General features: G+C 37.0%; 1 protein-coding gene across 2 annotated transcripts in view; it reads right to left on the reverse strand.

The window, feature by feature from the left end:
* The window catches only part of RAD21 (RAD21 cohesin complex component), a 29,961-nt gene extending 7,959 nt beyond the window's left edge, over nucleotides 1-22,002 (reverse strand). The window contains exons 1-10 of one of the 2 annotated variants that reach the window (XM_060611187.3): nucleotides 21,804-22,002; nucleotides 15,260-15,386; nucleotides 13,957-14,131; nucleotides 9,073-9,202; nucleotides 7,807-7,906; nucleotides 5,262-5,368; nucleotides 4,377-4,583; nucleotides 3,773-3,898; nucleotides 3,314-3,436; nucleotides 1,126-1,349 (exon numbers count right to left, since the gene is read on the reverse strand). In XM_060611187.3, the coding sequence (XP_060467170.1) occupies nucleotides 1,126-1,349; nucleotides 3,314-3,436; nucleotides 3,773-3,898; nucleotides 4,377-4,583; nucleotides 5,262-5,368; nucleotides 7,807-7,906; nucleotides 9,073-9,202; nucleotides 13,957-14,100 (1,161 nt within the window). In that variant the 5' untranslated portion in view covers nucleotides 14,101-14,131; nucleotides 15,260-15,386; nucleotides 21,804-22,002. The remainder of the gene's footprint in view (nucleotides 1-1,125; nucleotides 1,350-3,313; nucleotides 3,437-3,772; nucleotides 3,899-4,376; nucleotides 4,584-5,261; nucleotides 5,369-7,806; nucleotides 7,907-9,072; nucleotides 9,203-13,956; nucleotides 14,132-15,259; nucleotides 15,387-21,803) is intronic. The other variant, XM_060611186.3, reaches the window with a different exon arrangement.
* Between the last annotated feature and the right edge of the window lie 1,335 nt (nucleotides 22,003-23,337).

Below are 23,337 nucleotides of genomic sequence, written 5' to 3' on the forward strand. Positions count from 1 at the left end.
GTTTGCCTGCAGTTTATTTTCATATTCATACACTTACTCTAACTGGAAACATACCAAGTGGTTTTACATACTGTTTTTTTTTCACTTAGTTAATAAGATTTCCATATAATACTATCATTTTTAATTTTAATAACTATTTAATATTCCACAGAGTGGAGATATATATGTACATGTGTACATACCACATTTGAACCATTTTTTTGCTATTTTGTTGTTGCTCTATTGCAAACACTGTAATGGACCATACTCACAGAAACGGCTTTTTTTCCATATTTTGAATTACTTCCTTAGGAATTTTCCTAATAATGAGATCACTAAGTCAAAGAGTAGAAATACCTTAAAGACTTTCTTCCAAATAATTCCATCACTCAGATTCCAGTAAATAAATTTTACAATAGCATTGCTGCTCTGAAATACTTTCTAGTAACATCTATCGTAAAATCAATTCTATGCATATTTCAACTTTAGAATAACAGTCTAATAGTACTGTTTCGCTCAGCATTCTCCACTTTTGGACCTTGTTTTGGAATAGTATGGAACCTAAAATGAGTAGAAAAGAGCCTAGAGATGTAAGTAATTTTTATTAAATAAATTTAAAGCCAGAGAGATTTGTTTTGTTTTGTTTTGTTTTTTTTGAGAGTGAGCAAGTGCACAAGCAGGGGAAGGGCAAAGAGAGAGAATCCCAAGCAGGCCTCAAACCCACAAACCATGAAATTGTGACCAGAGTGGAAACCAAGTGTTGGACGCTCAGTGGACTGAGCCACCCAGGTGCCCCATCAGAGAATTCTTTATTCCAGGAAAAGGAGAACCACGCCATGGTTTGGCTTGAAAGCGGTATCTAAGGATTGTAGGCTTGAAGCACAGTGTATGCTAAGGTAATAGAATTAGTAATTTATCAGAGGTTGAGGAGAGAGAATTATTAAAAACCACAGCAGCTTTTTCATACAGAAAAAATTCCTTCTGCATCTTTTAGAAATACAGGTGTCAACACAATCTTTCAGATAGGTTATGTTCAGTATATTGTGATTTAAGTAAAAAAAAGTGCCATATAGTTGAAAATACTTGATCAAAAATGATTCAAAAGTTTTAAAAATTAACTTAAAAGAATTCTGCAAACTCTATTACCTTCAGTAGTCTGTTATTCCATAAAGGCTGAGCAGGTAAGGAGAAGAGTTTTTCCACTCCCCCTGTTTCTTTCCACATCATCAATTTCTTGGTGGGTGGTGCCAGATCCAAAGTAGTGACAATATCAGAATAATCACTGAGCTGGGCTCTAATGGTCTTACTATCCAACTCTTTGACACTATCAACAATCAGCTTCCTCTTCCTCTTGGCTTTTGTTTCTTTGACTGGAATGATAGAAGAAAATAAGGTCATTTTCCTGTGAGGCCATCATGAAATAAAGAGCCACCAGAGTTGGTCTCATTGTATCCCTACTTTTCTATACACCTGGTAGAAAAACATCAAGAGGGCAGAATCCGTTTTAACTGATGTTTCTGGAGTACCGTGTAGAATAGAGACTGGCATACACAATAGGTGCTTGATAAAAATTTGCTGAATTATTTATAGACTTTAGGCACAAAATGAGTAAAATAATTCAAGTGCCAATATATTTTTCCCATGTAGGTTTACAGTGTAAAAAGGAACCTATCATACTTGATTCAGATCTGGGCTCAAGAACTGGGTTTTGTAATTTATTATTACCCAAGTGACCACTTAGAAAAGTTAACTTCACCTTGCTCATCCCTTTATTTTCTCACTTGAAATAATGCCAACCACTTATAGGAGTTGTAAAATACTTAGTCTTCTGTAAATGGTTGCAATTATTATGATTTTTAGTGGAGAAGTTACAATTCACATATGGCACTTGTACAAGCAGACTGATGAAGTAAAACAAAAGCCCACACCCAGATGGACCTGGAGCTCTACTCTCCATCCTGCCTGTACTCGTAATCCTTACCAAAAACTCAGCAAAGTAGGCAGCATTCTCTCAATTTCTTAAGCTACAAATTCCTCAACATCACATCCTGTCAGAAATGTTATACCTCCACTGATTTTTATGTATAAAACATTCAGGGAGTTCAAAATTCAAGATTCAAAGAGATGTTATACAGTGACAGCCCCTGTACAACACTTATTCTCCAGCTACTGAGTTCCCGTCTCTGAAAGTTGAAGTTCTTAAAACAGACTGCAAATCCTGATTATTTTTTTTTTTTTACTATTTTTTTAGAGAGTGCAAGTCAGGGGGGAGGGGCAGAGTGAGGGGGACAGAGGATCCCAAGTGGGTTCTGTGCTGACAGGCTGACGGTAACGAGCCCGATGTGGGCTCAAACTCACCAACTGCGAGATTACGACCTGAGCCGAAGTTGGACGCTCAACCGAACCACTCAAGCGCCCTCTGATTATCTTACTTTAACCAGTACGGTGTACCTATTTTGCCTTATTTATAGCTCTCTACAAAATCGGTCACTAATACAGTACATATTGTACTTACTCATGCTCCCCTAACTAGTACTTAAGTTCCATGGGATAAAGACTTGTTTTTTGTTCTATTTTCAGTTTCTAAATAGATGTCTACCAAGCACTCTTTATATACCAGAAGCCCAAGGCAATTTTTGGTGATCAAATTCTAGTTTTAGGTAGAAAAAAAGTTTATCTTGTTCTATTTAATTCAGGATACAGCTATCACTTTTATAGTGTAACTAATTTCAAGTATTCACCCCAAAGTACCCATAAACCATCTAGAAATTTTAGTTTCACATCTAATTTACCTATCTTAAATTGCCCTTTTTATTGAGAAACAGCACCCCAGTATGTTTGGCTTTGTTTCTTAATAAGCACTAAAAGTGCTTATTTTAGAATCACATTTCCAGTTAAAAAAAATAAAAATAAAAAAATAAAAAATATTTATAAAATATAAAAATAAAAAATATAAAAATAAAAAAATAAAAAAAGAACATGCTTAGCTTTTCCCAGATGGTAGCCCAACTCTACAGAACCTAGAAGAACTTTGGAAGGTAATCAATCTTGTAAAATGCCTTGTAATGTTTTCTAATTGTTACCTGTGATCTTTTTTGGGAACCCCCAAAGACTAAGATACACGTTAGCAAAAAACGTGTTCTCTATATTTCAGAGCGACCTGTACAGATATTCTGTAAGATATCTGGATTATAACTGAAGATTCTATAATAGATACCTGACAAAAAGAAAGAAGCTTAGTTATCTAAAACAAGAGTAGCAGATTAGAGAAGAGCAGCCAGAACTAGGACCTTATATTCTAAATTTTATATGTCGAAAAAGTCTATTTGCTCACCAGTGATATCAATAGGTTCCAAAGCAAAGGCTTCTTCCTCATTTGGAACAAGTGTTGTCTGATCAGTCATAGTTGGCATTGGTTCAACAGGATCCACCGAATCAGGACTATCAGGCCCACCCACTATAAAAACAGAAATTTGGTTACAAAAGCCTTGGGTATGTAATACATCTCCTACAAATGGCAGGACAAAATCCCCTTGAGAAACTGAAAGAAACCCACTGGTAACAATAACCAACACTTTTCTAGTTATGAAGGAGTTGCTCCAGACGTGAACCCTACTGGCCACAAAAGGGGAGGGACAGAGTTAAACATGAAAGAGAATAAGAACTAAGCACTGTTTTTAAGAAGATTTACAATTCATTAAAAGCTGGAACTTTTAGTTTACGGTCGTCTACATTAAATGCCTTTCTAACTACCATATAATCATGTCCAGGTCACTGAACAGGAAATGCTTACTTGATACGTTATCATCCTCATCCATATCATCATGTGCAGGCTGTTCTGGCAACATCACACCTGCCTCAGACAGGGCAGGGGGATCGTCAAAGATACCACCATCATTATTACTTATAAGTTTGTCATCTGAAATAGGGAATGTAATTTAGTTATAACTTGAAAAAGAAATGCTAAAAGAATAGCTAATCACTAGGAAATACAATTACATGAAAATCAACCAAATTAAAAAACTTCAACTTCCATCTGTTTCTCTTCAAGGTAGCATACAAAAGTATAAAACCATATACAAAAAAATTTCTCATTCTTAATTTAGATTTTCTGGTTCATATCTCTATTTAAAACATATTTACTTAATATAGATATCAAACACAAATAGAGAAGTTTTAAGAACTAGTAAACCTTAACACTCTGAGACAAGCACCTTTAAGAAAATCAGGTACATCATATTTTTAGGCTAGTTTCAGAGAACTTCAATGAAATCAAATGGTCACAATACACACATCTGTACCAAAAGAGCTACTTAAGGCATAAAATTAGTGACTGCTCTAAAACACCACAACTGAACAAAGAAATGTTATAAAATAACCACCTTGTTGTGACCTACCTAATATACCACCATCATTTCCTTCTCCAAAATTGTCATCCTTATATTGGTCTTCATATTCTAAATGGTTAATTTTCTCATTCAGATTGCTGGTGCTCTGTTCAGGCTCTAACAGGAGGTTAGAGGCGCTAGTGCTCACTAACATGTCGTCATCCTCAAAAGCGCTGCCTTCTCTCATTATCTCACGATCATCCATTCCAAAGTCGCCTGAACAAATTTTAGTGATAAGGTAAACAAAGTTACAAACATCACTGTTATAAAAGAAAGCACCTAACGATTTATGATAATTGTGATGCCACATCTACTTATGGAAGTCTTACTTGAGTATTAAAACATCTAGTTTAAACTTTAAACCTTTAGCATTTATATTTCATAAACTGATTCTGGGGCATGACTAGCAAATTCAAAAGTAGGATCCATATTTACATCATCTTAAATATATCAGGTAAATTTAAGTATGTATGTAGGTTAGGTCTCATAAATACTCAGATTTTGTTACAATGTGTTTTCATCAAGAAAATACTTCCGCTAACTTGTTTTAAACACTATTCAAAAAGAATAGTAGGTACATAATGAAATTGTTCCAAAGTGATTAAATGTATTACTTCAATATTCAAACTTTTCACACAGATCCATACATAGGTTCTATCACTGTGTATGGGGGACAGGAGTAGACAAAATCAAGTTTGGTGCATAAATGGAAATGACGGTTCATATACTGGTAGGAAGGCAAATTCTTTTTTTGATGAAAATACAGGAGATAAAATTTTGTTTTTCTGTCATCATAAATGTAACATATGTCTGGGTTTTCTTTTTCAAATTGCTAGTAGTGCAACAACATAATTCTAACATTAGCTAGTGTCTAGTGATCTGTTTCTCTATTACCAAAATCATTTTCTTGTAGAATACTGATGTTCCCAACTTCTTCTCTCATGGTTATTTCTTCCACTCTACTCTGGTTCAGGCTGAACTGCTGGGCCACATCTATGTCACTTTAAAAGAATTTCAAATACGTTTTAGTCTCAAGACTTACTGTAACACGTATACATACATATATATATATATATATATATATAAAATCCTAATATACATACATATATATATATATATATATATATATATATAAAATCCTAATTCTCTCTATAAGGAAAAAACATGCACACAAGTTATCATGGTTTATAAGTCTTAATATAGAATACTAAATACAATTAAAGAATCTTTTTCAGTTTTTTTTTTTTTTAACGTTTATTCATTTTTGAGAGATGGAGAGAGACAGAGCATGAGTGGGGGAGGGGCAGAGAGAGAGGGAGACACGGAATCCGAAGCAGGCTCCAGGCTCTGAGCTGTCAGCACAAAGCCCGATGCGGGGCTCGAATCCATGAACTGTGAAATCGTGAATGACCTGAGCTAAAGTTGGGATGCTTAACTGACTGAGCCACCCAGGCACCCCTACAATTTAAGAATTTTAACAGTGATTTGGAATTTATTTTGTATGCTTATTTAAAAATCATAAGTGACCGGCAGGCAAAATAGAATATGCTGAAATCACTACATAAGGTAATAGAGTATACAGAGGAAAAACTTAGAAGTGCATGGTCTAGACAGGCATGAGTTTTCATCAGGGTTGTGAAACTTACAGGTGTTATGAACACTGAAGCTACCCAGCTTTTCTGAGACTTTCTTCTTCTAACAAATAATCTCTATTATTTAAAAAATATTAAATAAAAAACATGTAACATTAAACAATATAGAATATCAGGAAAATTCAGAATGTAAATGCTTCAAAACAAAACATCCGTTTTTTTTTGTTTTTTTTTTTTTTTTTTTTTTTTTTTTTTTTTTTAGCAAATGCCAATAAAAACACGAGAGACTTCCAAAACATACCAACCAAATGCAGTTTACAGAATGTGTACAGACCCTAACTTAAACTGGGGGGAAAAAGGCCTATGTGTCAACGAGAGACATTTGAATGCTGACTGGATATCACATTAAAGAAATATTGTATTTTTAAGATGGGATGTTGTTATGGATATATTTAGAAAATTCCTGGGGTGCCAGGGTGGCTCAGTCGGTTAAGTGTCTGACTTCGGCTCAGGTCACGATCTCACGGCTTGTGGGTTCGAGCCCCGCGTTGGGCTCTGTGCTGACAGCTCAGAGCCTGGAGCCTGCTTCAGATTCTGTGTCTCCCTCCCTCTCTGCCTCTTCCCAATTTGTGCTTGCTCTCTCTTTCTCTCAAAATTAAATGTTAAAAAAAAAAAAAAAAAAAAAAAAAAAAAAAGAAAATTCCTTACCTCAAAAGAGATACATACTGAAGTATTTACAGAGAAAGGAAGATCTATATTCTTTAAAATAATCCAGTGTGGGTTGGAGGTTGAATTGGGGAAATACATATGAAATAAAACTGGCAATATATTCAAATTAAACAACAGTGCATGGGGTTCATTATACTAATCTAATTTTTGGCTGTTAAATTTCTATGATAAAAATTTTTTAAAAATGGAAGTTTAAGAGGAAAAAGAAAACAGGAAAGGAGCTAGATAGCACCTAGCATTATTTCACACACACACAAAAATAAATCAGAATTAGGAGTCATAGATCATTTTACAAAGCAGAAAAATTTGTCAAAAAAAAAAATGGGGCGTAGTGTAAGAGTTTTCTGGTTGTCACTTGTGCTACTAAATCACATGGAAAGTTATAGGCACATTCCCTGTCATGGTAACAGCTGGATTTTGGGGACTTGAGAAAAGAGAAATATACTACAATACTATGCTAGAATGGTCATCTCTGTACAACTTTCTCAATTGGATGTTGTGACAATGACCCTTTCTTGCTCTTTAAGTTAGCTTGGCAAAGAGGATAACTATAGATGACTTTAATATATACCTCCAGAGAAAAGTCATGAACCAATAGTTCATGTTTACTAATATCCTTATGTAAAGCACAAACCTGGGAAACTGTTTACACAAGCTTTGGCCTAAGCACATGTGAATTCTATCTTAGCTTTGTTAAAGTTGACATCTGTACGGTTTTCTTACAGAAGAAACAATTCTAGGTTATATGTTTCATATTTATACATTATGCTAATTGAAAGCTTATACATTTGAGCCTCATGTTAATTTGGTGTCAAAACATTCCAAGGAAGGGGCGCCTGGGTGGCTCAGTCGGTTGAGCGTCCAACTTCAGCTCAGGTCATGATCTCACTGTTGGTGGGTTCGAGCCCCGCGTTGGGCTCTGCACTGACAGCTCAGAGCCTGGAGCCTGCTTCCGATTCTGTAACCCCCTTTCTCTGCACCTCCCCCCTTGCACTGTGTGTGTCTGTCTCTTGAAAATAAATGTTAAAAAAAAAAACATTCCATGGAAAACTATACATTTGGAAACCAATAATGTTATTCGTAGACCAAGTCAACAATTAAAAGAGGGAGAGACATACTCTAAGTCAGGCAGTGGCTGATCAAAGTCATGAAATTCTTCAGGTAAGGTAATAGCATTGTAAGCAGCTTCTCGATTTTCTTCAGGTAGGTCAACAACACCTGGAAAGGAAATGGTAAGCTTGAAGGCCTGGTTATATCACAGGTTATCTAGGGATCAGAGGAAGGTAAAGTCAGTATAATCTCCTAAGGTTATAGTCCGAAAGATTGATAATGTATGCAAAGTACCACCAAAGCTCAAGTACTTTTGTTTTTCTATACTCATAAGCCAAATTACTTGCTTTCCAAAAAAAGTCAAAGCACTAATAATGCATTAAGGTGGTAAGTCTTGAAAAGGACATGACAAATAAACATTAATAACAGTTTTCTTCATAAACATGACATTTATGAAGAAGGGGAATGACTGGAAAGGAACACCCTAAATATCAAGAGGAGTTGGTTATTTTAGGGTAAGTGGGATTACATTATTTTGGTTTTCCTTATATTCTTCAGTGTATGCTAAAAACGCATTGCTTTAAATAAGAAAAAATAAAAAAGCATGGTTACTTAAGCAAAATGCAATTATCTACATGTTAGAGATCAATTTAAGTACCATAGCCTCTACCTAAACATTTTGCTTTTAAATAAAATCTTAGATCTCAAAAATTTCAGTTCATATGTTAAAATAAATTGAAGTAGTAAAACATAATCGGTAAAAACTACCATATAAGGCATCTCTTCATTATTTTAATTAGAATAAAATTCCATCATTGTTTTAAAAATTATAAAATGACATATGAAGTCAGATAAATATCATAATTATTATCTATGCAGATGGAAATTTGGTTGCTAGAATCCAGTTTTAGAGCCAATCACTACCTAAAACAACATAACACTATAAAGAATGTTTAATAAAAGTCTCAAGTTAAAAGTGAATTTTAAGAATATGCTAAACTTATTTGGGAAAAAAATTTTAAATCCTAAGATTTTCTTAAGTTACATTTAAAAAATTCATGTAACAATCAGCTTTCAACGTTTCAATTCTGACTCAGTTCTATGTAAGATAATGAAAAGGCATTTAAAAAGGGGTGACTGCCATAATTCCATATGTACGACTGAAGTGGGTTTCTTCCCTTGAACCACTGCCTCTCCAAGCCTAGCCCTGTTTTTGAAAGGTTCCCCTGTATTAATATTAGAACAAAACAAATGGAACTAGAATATAGGTTTTGCAATTTTTCATACTGCATGAGAAAATCCAAGGTTAAAAAAAAAAAAAAAGTCAACAATACCTGGCCGAAAAGCCATCTTTATCTTAATGAATGCTTCATTACAGTCTGCAAGGAGATATTTGGCTTTTCTGTGATAGATTCGAACTACTCCCAGTAAGAGATGTCCTGATGTTCGGAGCGCCATCTTCACCTAGGAATAAAACATTAATCTAATTTACAAAGTTTTTTTTTTTTTTGGTTTTAGAGGTAATCATACTTCAAAGCTTGTATTCTGTGCAATTGATGGGCAGTTTTCACTTTCTCTCTTCATACTTTTAATCATTAATTATTTGAAGTTACCTTATAAATCACCTATAATTATTTTACTTGTGCCTTACCTATAAATTTCGAGTATCTGTATTGACCAGGACTAGACTAGCAGTAATTCATGAGTGAACACAGACACAAAGGAAGCTATGCAGCAGGTACCAAGGCATCCCACAGACTGCCATCATAAGCACATTAAGGAATGTGTGGCGCTTTTGTTTGCCAATCCAGAGCGATTGCTTCTTGCTAGCTAGCTGAACTCTATTTTGTCCGGGGAGTGAATGTTCTCAGCCTTGAAGAACTCTTTCCTCTTTGCTAATGCTTTTTGAGTGGGCACATAACCCAGTTTAACCAACAAGAAAAAGTATAAAGTATGTCAGCTTCTGAGAGAGATTTTCCCAATAAGAAGAACGCCTCTCTCTTTTTTCCCTCCTGTGTTGTGAGCAGTGGGGTTTGGAGCTGCTTGTAGTCATGAGGCTGTAAGTACAAGAACAAGAAGCCAACAGGAGACTGGTGAGTCCTTAGATGAATGACATCATTGAAAGAACTCAACTAAACCTGAATCTTCCTATCTCTAAACTTCTAATTAAGTGACTGTTAATTTCTTCGCTGTTTAAGACCTTTTTCACTGAGTTTATCGGTTGACTGGAAGGCATAATAACAGTTGAAAGGTAATGGTAACCCATCTTTTTTTTTTTTTGGTTTACAAGAAAATACACTCCTCAGCCTGTTTTTTTTTTTTCCCTTTCAAGGTAGATCTCAATCAATGCTTGTGTGGAATGAGATGCAGTAGTTGGGAAAAGAAAGCACAGTAAACACCGAACTAAACAGCATGATTCACAATTCCTCTAGCTAGAATATGGAAAAGTTTTTGAGAACAAGACAACATGAACTCAAACTTTCCCAGATTATTTTCCAAATCATACCACAGATCTCAAATTCTAAGGCAGCAAAGAAAGCTGTTAATCATTTGCTTCAAATATAATTAGTATGTTACTTATAAAATGTTATGTTACTTATAAAATGAAACACTGTATTTCTCAGTTATATATGTACTGTCTATAGCAGCCTAGGATTCCATTTACAAGGACTCTCAGGCTCTGTCTTTATGGCAATTTCACATGACTTACAACATAAATTATAAAAGTTACTGCTATTCTTAGTATATCTAAAATTAAAAATTTGTCATCAAATCCAGGACTTATCATCCTTGATATGAAAAGACCCAATTAAAACACTGTTCCTAATGGAAAGAATCTACTTTTATGATGTGGTCTTAGAAAATTTAATATTGACTGCACCTTTACCTAAGAAAGGAGGAAGGATTTAAAATTAAAACCCACTGCATGCCATTATCTTGTAAAGAATTGGAAACTTTTTAAAAAGGTGGTGTTTGGGCAAAAGATTTCTTTCTGGATGAGTTTGGTTCAGAGTTTAGCAAAGAAGTAGGTAATATGAAGTATGGCCATTTTTGCTGTTGAGCTAGCTCACGTTAAGAGTATAGGTGTAATACGGAACACAGGCTATGTACCCAGGGAAAGCTCTACAGAGGTTACCAGTGGCTGTTCAAACAGAGGAGTGTCGGGAGGGGGCAGAAGCCACAAGGTTACAACTGAGCTGTATGTCTGACGCTTGTTCTAAAATCCCTCACAAGAACTGCACAAGAGCAAACAGACATTTTTGAGTTAGTACACCTGTGGAAATATATATTCTTATCAAAATAAAACAAGATCAATCATAAAAACCCACTTAGACGGGTGCCTAAGTGGCTCAACTGGTTGAGCATCCAACTCTTGATTTTGACTCGGGTCATGATCTCACAGTTTGGTTCCTGAGGTTCATGAATCAGAGGCCCACATCAGGCTCTGGGCTGACAGGGCTGAGCCTGCCTGGAATTCTCTCTCCTTTGCTCTGCCCCTCCCCCACTCACACATGCTCTCTCAAAATAAACATTGAAAAAAACCCACTTAGAAATGGTTTTTAAAGTAAGTTGTTCTTTCTCACACCCTCCACAGTTTTTTACATTATTCTTGAACTGTATGCCTTACTTTGTGGCAACTGCTACATACCTTCACGTATCAGATTATCTTGTATTCTTTTGTAGTGTCCCTAAAGGTGTACAAAGTACTCTGCACATACTATGAAAAAATGTTATCCTTTTAAGCCAAATCACCCTTAATATTTGCTTATGGGTGTTAAAGATTAGTCACACATATCAATTTCAAGAAAAGAGCTCAACTTCTCCTTTTTCCATTCACTTCTCTCAGTAAGCATACCGATAAAAAGTAGAAAACCTCATATTCTCATACAATTCGACCAGCAGTGCAAACTGGTACTATCTCCCCACAGAGCAAACTATTAATGCATATCAGAAATATACCACCTGGCCCATCATTTATCTTCCTAAACATCAACACTAAGGAAAAATTTACAGATGGGAACCAAAGATCAATGAAAATCCAAGACTGGTTTTGATGTATCCTAACCTCACATAGTAAACAATCTTGAGTCAAAAAAAAAAGAGGGGGGGCATCTGGTGGCTCAGTTGGTTAAGCATCCAACTTCGGCTCAGGTCATGATCTCATGGTTTGTGAGTTCAAGTACCTTGCCTGGCTCTGTGCTAACAGCTCAGAGCCTGGAGCCGGCTTCAGATTCTGTGTCTCCCTGTCTCTCTCTGCCCCTTCCAGGTTCGTGTTTTCTCAAAAATGAATAACAACAACAAAAAGTCCACAGATGTGACCAAAAGATTTTGCAAGCAATGTTTATTCAATGGTTATTTTTTAAAAAGAGGAAAATAAACCTGTAGTCCTACCAAGTAGAAAAATCTTTGTAATTTTAATGGTTGCACAGTACAGGACCAGTGGAAGTAAAATTCAAAAAATTAGGAAAAATTATAGATTATTTAAAAAAGACACTGGTAAAATAAATCATGTATAATCGAAACAATGAATTACAGGTCTATAATCTTTTATGTTAAATCCTTGAGGCCAAAAGTGTTTTAGAATTAAGGTAATTACGACATATATTAAGACATTCCCAGGATCATCTAGTTCAAGCTGTTTCCAATAATCATTTACATTAGTAGTTCTACAGTGAACATATGAATACACAAATGACCTGTTTCTATGTTTTGTATTTAAATTCTGTGGATAAGAGACCATGACACTATACAATGCAACCATGAAAAATGATGGTAAAGTTATGAACAGAGCTTTTCCTGAATGTAGTCTTGTTATAAAACATATAATGCAGTTTGTGTATACATGCTTATGTGTAAAATATATGCACACATTTTAAATGCATACCAAAATACTAAAACTTTCTCTAGGTGGTAGGACTAGAGGTCACCTATTTCCCTGTTAGTAAACTTTTCATTTTATAATTTTTCACTTTACATCTTAGAAATAATATGATAGAAATTTCCTTAAAACCAATAAATGCCACCAAATTTAACTCTAAAACCAGCCAAAATTCTGTAGACAAGTGGAAACTCTGTAATTTAGCTCTCATTACACATATAAACTTTCACTTTTCTCTCCTAAAACATATCCTCTCCCACACGACTTTTCTGAACAAGTCTTTTCTAGATCCCAGCTTTATTCATCTGAGATCCCCTTGCTTCTTCAGCAATAAAGAACTACCCTTATTTATTTAACACATCATGGCAGCCAGCATCATCCAAACTGCCAATTCTAAGAGTAGCTCTCAATGCGGTCCAGACAGCTGTATCTGGACTATTTTCTCGACAGGACAACTAGAGCGCATATGGGTTAATACAAGGTCCACAAAAGGACCTTTAAAACACAGACGTAACGTGTGTGTGTGTGTGTGTGTTGTATCATATTTAAGGACTTTTCCTTTGAGATTAGTCCTTATACATTTTGAAGTCAACGTTATCTCAACAAAGTGTTAATGATGTTAATACATGTAATTGTGTATGTTGTAAAGGTCCTTTCTTGGCAACACAAAAAAACATGGATTATTTCTAGTTACACTGTTTGTGAAATCCAAGGGTGAAAACCACTGCCTCAGAACAGTTTCACAGGATGTTAATAAAAGCTCCTCTAGGAACAGAGCCGTAAACAAGGCAGATAAGGTAAGGACATTCATGAGGCTTCCATACTAGTGGGAGACACACAATAATTAAATATTTAGGGGAAGAGCACAGCAAGTATAAAAGTTCTGAGACAGGGAAAAAGCTTGATATCTTTAAGAAACAGCAAGTAGGCCTGTGGAGCTGAGGAGGTACAAGAGTTATGGATACTATTTACTAGATGGCTACAATAATTAGATCTGATCCCTACAACAGTTTCTAATTAAAGGGTCCTTATTTTGAATATTTTATAAATTCCCAAATTAGAAACACCTATACACATGTTTAAGTACAAAAACATCTAGAAATATATTTGGGTAGTGCCTGATCTCACGCTGATCTACCATGAAAACAGGCAAATGAAAAGATCTGTGCACTTACAGAATTTTTAAAGGGAATAGCATACCAAACTGGAACTCTGGGTAATCTAGAAATTTTTCTTTGCCTCCAAAGAAGACGTAAACCTAAAAAGCTGTTTTACAGAATTGTTTCACATATCAATAAACAATCTACAAAGTGAATAAAAATATCAACAACAAACATACCTTTGGTGAGATGATACTCTCCACACTGCTCTCTAAATTACACTCAAACACATGGGCTTTGGTTAGCTTCTTATCCCAATGGGCCGCTAGCCAAATTTTGGCCAGAGGCCCTCTCTTACTGAGAACAAAATGTGCGTAGAACATTGTTCCGGCTGATTATGAAACAGGAGGAAATCTGAAAGGGAAAAAAAGTTAATATAACTACCATATGAAAACAAACATTTATCAAGACATAGAAGAAATATGAAAATAAAAGTTTCCTATTCTTTTAAATATGGAATCATGAAAGGTGGAACAAAGTACAGTATATACATTTATGAAAACAATCTACTGTGTTAGTTTTGAGAGGGCAAGAAAAAGACCCCAAAATAGCAGCTGAAGAGAAAAGGGACAAGAGTCAAATCATTTTCATACCCAAAATAAAAGGGCCATTTTTTTTTAAAGTAAAAATTGTCACCAGAAAACTCTTTTCCATTTTGAAGTTCCATCAAGTGTTCATTCCATTCCTACCCTGATCACTAACTTGTGGAAAAGAGTCTGCCTCTGGCCAAAAGAAAAAAAAAAAAAAATTCTTTATTGCAAGAAAAGTATGTCCAAGAATACTCAGGAACAGATATTAAACAGTGTGTAAATTTACATTTTTAGAACCCCATTAACAATGGATTCTCAGCTAGATGCTTTACAGGATAATTGCTACCTCATGACAAGTACTGTGCTAACAAGTATTTCATATTGTACCAGATAAAAGTAGGTGGGTTGGTCCACCTTTACAGGTGAGTAGTTTAGAAAAGCTGAGGCTTAAACAAGCATTATATATATAGTTTTTCCAACTCAAGAACTTGAAAAGCACTTGTCCAATTATAATTTAAACACTAACAGGACATTGTATCAGGACAATGATACAGCGTAACATTTATCTTATGACTGAAATAGTCTTAGTGGAAATACAAGTACACATTTTTCTTTTAGCAAGCTATGTGTTGATATAGAAGGAAAAAAAAGGCACCCTAAAAAATCCAGTTTATAGAGTACATTAACTGTGTATGTTTCCTTCATTTCCTGTGTTGATATTTCCTTTATTTATTTACCCTTACATAGAAGATTAAAAAAATCTATTTCGCCAGATGAATTTCTTTAAAATGTCTACGACTACAATACGATATACAAGTCATGTTTTTACAGAAATAAACTCAAGCACACCCATAGCACATGAAAAGTACATAAACATTTTTATAACATTTTTTCTCTTGAAATAATTATAGGTTCACAGGAGTCCCAGAAATAGTAGAGAGGTCCCACTTACCCTTTAACCAGTTTCCCCCAATGGTGACATCTCACATACAGTATCAAAACCAGGACACTGACATTGGTGCAAGTGTATGTATAGTTCTATGCCATTTTATCACATGTGCAGATTTGTGTAACCACCACTGCAAGTGAATAAGATACAAAACTAGTTCATCAACACAAAGCTCTTCCTCTCTATCCTTTTTAATTGTCATCCCCATTCCTTCCTCTCTACCATTCCTAAGTCCCAGCAACCACCACTCTGTTCTTCATCTCTAATTTGGTCATTTTGAGAAGGTCATATAAGTAGAATCATTATAGTATGTGACTTTTTGGATTCAGCAGTCTAACACTCTTTTTGAGATCCACCCAAGTTGTTGCCAGTTATCAATAGTATGTTCCTTTTGATCACTGAGTAGCATTCCATGGGATAGAGAGGTACACCACTATTTGCTTTGTCAATCACCTATCGAAGGACATTTGGTTGTTTCCAGTTTGAGGCTGTTTCAAATAAAGCTGCTATAAACACCTGTGTATATAGACTTTTGGTGAACAGTTTTCATTTCTCTGGGGCAAAAGTCCTGAAGTATGATTGCTGGGTAGCACGACAAGTATATGTTTATTTTTTTCATGTTTATTTTGAGAGAGCACATGCATGTGCATGCAAGCAGGACATGGGCAGAGAGAGAAGGAGAGAGACAATCCCAAGCAGGCTCCAGGATGTCAGCACAGAGCCCAATGTGGGGCTTGATCCCCGGAACTATGAGATCAATGACCTGAGCTGAAATCAAGAGTGGGATGCTGAACTGAGCCACCCAGGTGCCCCTGTATGTTTAGTTTCAAAAGAAACTTTAACATCATGCCTATTGAAATTCTTTTGAGTTTTTTTTTATAGCCATTGACAAGATTTTTGTAACATTTCTTTGGAAAAGGCAAAGGAACGAGAATAGCTAAAACTACTTTTTTAAAAAAGAATACAGTGGGATGAATTTGTCTAACCAATTTCGAGATTTACCTAACAGCTACAATAGTCAACATTGTGTGGCAGAAAACACACACACACACACACACACACACACACACACACCAATGAAACAAGACAGAAACCCAGAAATAAATCCACATCAATATCTCCAACTGATTTTTCACAAAGATGAGGAAGCTTGACAAAGGGGAAAGGACAGTATTTTCAGCAAATGGTGATTGGATATCATCCACAAAATATGAATCTTGATCCAAACCTCATGCATTATATAAACAGTAATTCAGGGGTGCCTGGGTGGCTCAGTTGGCTGAGGTCCAATGCTCGATTTTGGCTCAGGTCATGATCTCATGGTTTCATGGGTCTGACCCCCGCACTGGGCTCTGCATGTGACTGCAAGCTGGCTATGCAGAGACTGCTTGGGATTCTCTAGACTCTCTCTCTGCCCCTGCTGTCCCTCTCAAAATAAGTAAGCTTAAAAAAAAAAGTAATTTAAAATAAATCACAGACTTAAATGTAAAACTATAAAATTTTTAGAAAAAACCAGAGGGGAAAACCTTTAGTACCTAAACCTTGGGAAGAATTTTTAGACAGGACACCAAAAACATGTCCCATAAAGGAAAAAAAGGTAATAAATTGGCCTTTATCAAATTAAGAAATTTTGTTATATAAAAGAGTTCACTGAGAATGCAAAGATACAAAATGGGGAAAAAATTGAAAATGACATATCTGACAGGAACCTAGATCCAGAATAAAGAATTCTAAAAACACAAGTAAAAAAATCTAATTAGATAGGTGCCTGGGTGGCTCAGTCAGTTAAGCGTCTGACTCTTGGTTTCGGCTCAGGTCATGATCTCAGAGTTTCCGGAGTTGGAGCCCCGCATAGGCTCTGCACTGACACCCTGGAGCCTGCTTGAGATTCTCTCCCCCTCTCTTTGCCCCTCCCCCACTTGCACATGTGCACTCAAGGACTCTCTCTCAAAATAAACTTTAAAAAATCTAATTTGAAAATGGGCAAAAGAAATGAAGAGAAATTTCACAGAAAAGGATATACCAAAGGTAAATAAGAACCAGAAAAGATGTTCAACATCACTAGTCATTAAGAAATGCAAATTTAGACCCACGAGATATTACTGCACATTATTAAAATGTAAAATAAAAAATAATAGCAACATCAAAGGTGGGTGAGGATACAGAGAAGCTTCACCTCTTATACACTGCCAGTGGGAATGTAAAATTTAGAATTAGCTTAAAAAAAATATCCAGAGTAAGTTAACTCCAAATTTTCAAGTTTTTGCAGAGACTGTAAATTTTAAAATGAGAATCTGTAAATTTTATAATGAGAATTTTGCTTATTGTATTTTGAATTAACAACTGTATCCATTCTTTCCAGTGTTGTACAGGAAATATATATTAGTTAAACATATTATAGGCAAGAGATTTCATGCCTGTCAAAAAAGTTTGAAAGGGTAGAGGGTGGTAGTGCAAGAGTAATTCAGTCAGGTTTGCCTCCTTTCCATTTTTCTATTACTTAATGGCAAAGGGTCCTGAAATTTTCAATCGCTGAACCAGATGTGTCCAGAGGATCATTATTAATTCACACTAGGAAAACTGTTTCAAAAGAAAACAAAAAACAAAAACAGGCTTCATCAACTGCCCAATGTTGTGAACTCTCTTAAATGTGACTAAGGAATGTGAAAAGTAGGAAGAATTCAGATTAAACACTCTACGACAGAATTAAACACTAACTCCTCAAGTGTATCTTATATCCTGCTCAGCAGTATTTTATATTTCCAAATAGGCTTCCCATAATCAAAGAGAGCCTATGTTGCAAAGCAATGCTTTTACTTTAAGCCTTAATGTTTGTTAGCCTGAAAATTAAGCTGCCTCTACAGCGCTATAAATAAAGTCTACAGGATTTTGTAGAAATCCAATATGGCAATGTGTTCTTAGAAATACAGTTGCTGTCATACACAAGAAGTCCCAATTTTCACTATAGAAGATAGCTGTATTCCAAACAAATATCTCCTTAATATTTAGATTTTAGAATACTGCCTGCTGCATAACAACTACTAAATACGTGCTTAATGAATAAGGAAATGAGATACACCAAGTGATCTCATAATTGACATATGTAAAAAATTCTGGAAATTTTAGAAATTAAAACTACTGGCACTTTTCAACAGGTGTCAGTAACTCATGGCCAGGACTTAAGCTGCTAGTCAGAGTACCATGCCTAAAATATCCCAGTTATGTGGAGGCAAAGATTCCTAAATAGATGCTTTCTTGGCATGGGATGGGGTAACTAAAGCAAAGTGGTGCAAAAGTTATTCTGGGAAACAATTAGCAAGAGGAAATCACCCTAATAACTATAGGACGTCTGAAGCACAGTGGTAGATCAACAACTGGCTTATATCTAAATAAAGTACAATCTTTTGAACAATCTTTTTTCTTAGTATTAGCATACTTTAATTAAAAAAAAAGTTGATTAATCTCTGTAAATGTTGAAAATTCTAAGTCTGTTAATCCTTTGTAAAAGATCTTAGCATAAAGCCTGTATTTGGTCTGAGAGGATAGCTTACGCAATTTCAGGATTTCTCATTTTTTTCTAAAGCAGCAAACTTTTTTCAATATAGCCTAAAAAGTAATTTAAGTCTAAAGTGAAATGACAAATCAGTATTTTTGAACATATTTAGAAATGGAAAAAATGACAATTTATGATCTTACAAAAAAAGGCAAATTACAGCCTTGTTTCTACAATGTAGATACAATGTTTCTACCATGATATTAGTCATTATGATATTTCACTCATCTGTTAGAAAGCAGGGCAGGACAATGGTTGTATAAATTGGGATAACCTCTTTTAAGGGCAATTTGCCAACATCTTATGAAAATCTCAAACACTCGAAATAGAAACTGCACTTCCAGTAATAATGCCAATGGCATACCTTGAGATATATAATAACAACAAAAAATGTTAAAAACTGATGTGTCCATCCTTTTAACGACAGTCATGAGGTAAGTACCAGCCCATTTTACATATGAGGAAACAGAGAAAATGGACAATGTACCAAGGTCATTAGCATTTAATGCAAGTGAAACTTGAATTTCAGAGCTCACACCTCTAACGCAACACTGTGTTGCCTTGCCAGCATGTCTTTTAACAGCAAAACATTAGAAATAATTTACCTGGCTGCTAATTAGTGACTTTTAACAAATTAATACAGCCATATAACAGAATTCCATGCAGACTTAAACAATGGTATACATATATGTATTCTTTAAAGGAAGGCTCTCTCTGTAAGATATATTTAATGCACTTACATAAATTATCTGTGGTGTACAAATAAACTGATGACACTGGTTACCTTTGGAAAGCGGGTCTGCTGGGAAAGTGACACCTATCTTTTTGTACTGTTCGACTTTAACTTGGAACATACACAAATATCACCCAAAGTAAAAACTATTATATTGCAAGTCAAGACACAATCCTGCTTTGCCATTAACTAACAAGTTAAGCTGCTTAGTCTGTGTGGTTCATTTTCACAAACTATAAAAACCTGGAAGGTTGAAATTCAGTGATTTACTAACTTTGGAAAACATCTATACCTAAAACTCAGATAAGAATGTGATGATCTCTGGAGGTTTGGGGGCTGCCTCAGGAACAGAAGTTATTTCCAACCCTGCACACTAGAGCTCCCCACCCTTCTGCTACTAACATTCTTTGAACAACAATTTTACAATCAAAAGGTCCTAGATTCAAATTCAGCTCCCTCCTGAGTTGTTCTGTAATGGTTAAAAGTTATTTAACTGAGTCTTAGCTTTCACATCTATAAAATGAGGATGTTAACCAAAAAGGATGAGAATGAAACAGAACAGCAAACTAGCACAATCCTACCGGGATGTAAATAAACAGTAAATTTGAAAAAAATCTCACAGCAGAAAATAAAAAGCATGATCATGCCTAACAATCTGACATCACAACATTTAAACAAAATACACAAAACCTTTATTTCTTAAACATTAGAAATTTCCCTTCTGCACCAAACTATGAAAGATAAAATTTTTTCAGAATACTTTAAACCTACCACTCTAAGTGAAAAACAAGTGTAGAGTGTACTAATGTGTCGTCTTTATAAACAAAAAAGTTATTAAGGTTACTCTTTACCAATGTAATTCTGACTTGTTTATGAAAAGCACCATGTCCATTAGTTATGCACTGCTGTCACCTCAACAATTTACGAACTGTTAAATAATTTAATCACTGGTTACGGTATATGTTCTCATCAGTGTCTTTCTAAAAATAATTGTAAATTGCCTCCAACATTAAAAACAAAAATAAATTTAAAGACTCTACACTTAGGAAAGCTTCTCCAGCCCGTCTCTAAAATTCTGCCGATTCACACAGCTCATTGGCATTTGCATTCATTTTTAAAAAGAATTTTTTTTCTGGATTTCAGTGATGATTCTAAACAGCATTATGAAAGCAAATATTAAACTTCGCTTGCAAAGAAAGCTGACAGACATAAGCCTTTACCAGAAATCATTAAAAGCACTAGCGCGGTTTTGCACCCTTAAGACAGCGTTACAATCATAGGGTGGGCAGACAAACCCTCCAGCGTTTCCTTCTTCCAAATTTGAAAGAATGCCGCTAGGTCTGGCACCACAAGTAGATAGTGTCACCCCACTCTATCACAGCAGATCAATTGCAAAGACTTTCTCAGAAAGGAGAAAGACTTCAAGCATTTGTCAGAAACCACCTTCCCAAAGCGTCTCTACATCAATTATCAAAACACTCAATATCCCTAATCATTAGAAAAGTAGGGTGGGGGGGGGGGACCAATTATGCTAATTTCCTAAGAATCAGAAGCAACTTCCCTTGGTCTCGTTTTCTATTGGTCTGTCCAGTGTGTAATATTCCCAACGTAAAATATTTCCTTAAAAAAAGGGGAGGGGGAGCAGCAGCAATCCCTGGCGAGGGGCCCGTCGCCGTGCGATGAGTCCACAGCGCCCGCGAGGGCAGTGCCCGCACGTCTCCGACCCCCCGCACCCAAGCTCGGCAGACGGTTGCTGCCCCACCGAGCTGCCACCGCGGGCGCCGACCCGCCGCCGCCGCCCGCCCCGCGTCCCGCGTCTTCCTAGACAGCCATTTTTGCCCGAGTAGGCGGCCCAGTCCCAGAGCGGGCTCGTTCAAACCTCCTCCTTTCCCTCCAGGACCCAAGGTTTCCTCTGCCTCCTCCGGGAGATGTGGCTCCCGAGGGACTGGAGGAGTAACGGCTTTTTCGGCCTTGGAACGGACCAGAACCATTTGTTACCAGACAAGCGATAATGCGGGCCCAGGTTGCGCGGGTCCTGGCCGAGGGCGGGCCCGGGGAAAGCGGCCTGGGCAGGCGGCGCTGCCGTTCCAGGGCTCGGAGGGTGGCAGCACGGCCACCGTCCCGGGATACGGCGAGTGCTTTCCTCCCTCGCTCCCCCCCCCCACCCCCCCTCCCCGAGCCCGGCTCCTAGGCGGCAGGACGGCAGGGAAGGGGTAGGGGGAGGGAGCCGGAGGATAAGAGGGGCCGGCCGAGTATCTTACCTTGTACTCCGCCGGGAGCTGGGCGGGCTGGGTGGCCTGGGGAGGGGAAAAGGGTCGGGGGAGGGGGCGGGGAAAGGGGGGGGAGCCCCTGTGAGGTGTAGCTTCGGAGCAGCTCCCGCCGCCGCCACAGCCACCGCCTCCTTTCCGATTCACTCAAACAAACAAGATGGCTGCCGTTACGCCGCGGCTCTTCCTGCCGCCCAAATCCTCGGTTCAAATCGGCAGGATGTTTACGGTCAAAATGGTACATATGCGCCTGCGCAGCCAGCCTAGGACCCAGAAGGAGCGGACGCAGGCGCAGTGACCATTTCCTCCTCTTTGGACCCCGCCCTCTGGTTGTGCAGCCCCGAACTAAGCAGGCGCTAAGGTGATTTTCTGGCCAGAGCGTCTTCAAGAGTTGAGAACCTGGCAGATAGCGCACGCGCAGTGCTTGCCAGGGAAGTGAATCCCTCCCTGGCTTTTACCTTTATTCTTGCACTTGTTTTAGAGGGAAGAGCTATCGTTGTTTGCCACGACACAAAAACTCATTTTAATGGCTCTGTAGCGACGAAAGTAACATAAAACCCTTAAACAAGCTCCATAAAATCTAAGGGTTCAGTCAACCTAGATTTATAGATAGTTGGGGTACAACAGAGATAGAACCTGCCTCCATGAAGCTTTCAGTATAGCTAGGGAGGGATTTTTAAATTTTTAGACATTCCTGTGGCACAAAAAAAGTCAAATATACAAGGAGACCCAAAAGTAGGGCAGTTGGGAATGGAAGAGAGGTCTTTCTTGAGGAATTTTGCAGCTGGGATGTGGAGGTTGAGTCCCAGGAAGAGAGAACAGCATGTACAAAAGTCCTGTGGCAGTAGAGAACAAACTAAGGACAGAAGAGAAAAAAAACGAAAGTCATGTATATGGACACTGATGGAGGATTCTGCATTTTAGAAAGACCATCCAGGCATATTGGAGAGGACTAGAGTAAATGACCAAGTGTAATTTGTGTTCGTGTGTGTGTGTTTTGTTTTGTTTTTAAGGAAATAAAACCAATAGGAAATGGTAACGGATTCCTTATGGAGTTGTGGTAGAGGGAGTTGCAAAGATGATTCCTCTGGTTTGGAACTTATAAGGATTATATGGTCTAGACTGGGTAGCCATACACTGACACAGGGCAGATGGAGGAAGGTTATATAAAGGTTAGTTTTGTTCTGTTTTTGTTTGTTGTCCATTTCACCAAGTTTCTATTCTCTCATTGGCTACTTTAACTGGTCTCTCCTCTTCCACTCTCGTTCTTCAATTAATCAATTCCTTGCAATGCAGCCAAAAGAACCTTTGCAAAACACGTGTGAACAATCCCCTCCCCTTTAAAAACTCTTCCATAGCTTTTAGGCTATTACCCAGAATACTTGATGTAGCCCCTGTCTCCTGCTCCAGCTTCCTTGCTTTACCACCCCTGCGCCCCTGCACTGTGCTCCAGTCACTCCACTTTTAAAATCATCAAATGCACTATGAGTACTCCTGCCTCAAGAATTTTGCACTGGCTGTTCCTTGT

Source organism: Panthera onca, chromosome F2 (assembly GCF_046562875.1).
Source record: "Panthera onca isolate mPanOnc1 chromosome F2, mPanOnc1 haplotype 2, whole genome shotgun sequence".
In the NCBI taxonomy this organism is placed as follows: Eukaryota; Metazoa; Chordata; class Mammalia; order Carnivora; family Felidae; genus Panthera; species Panthera onca.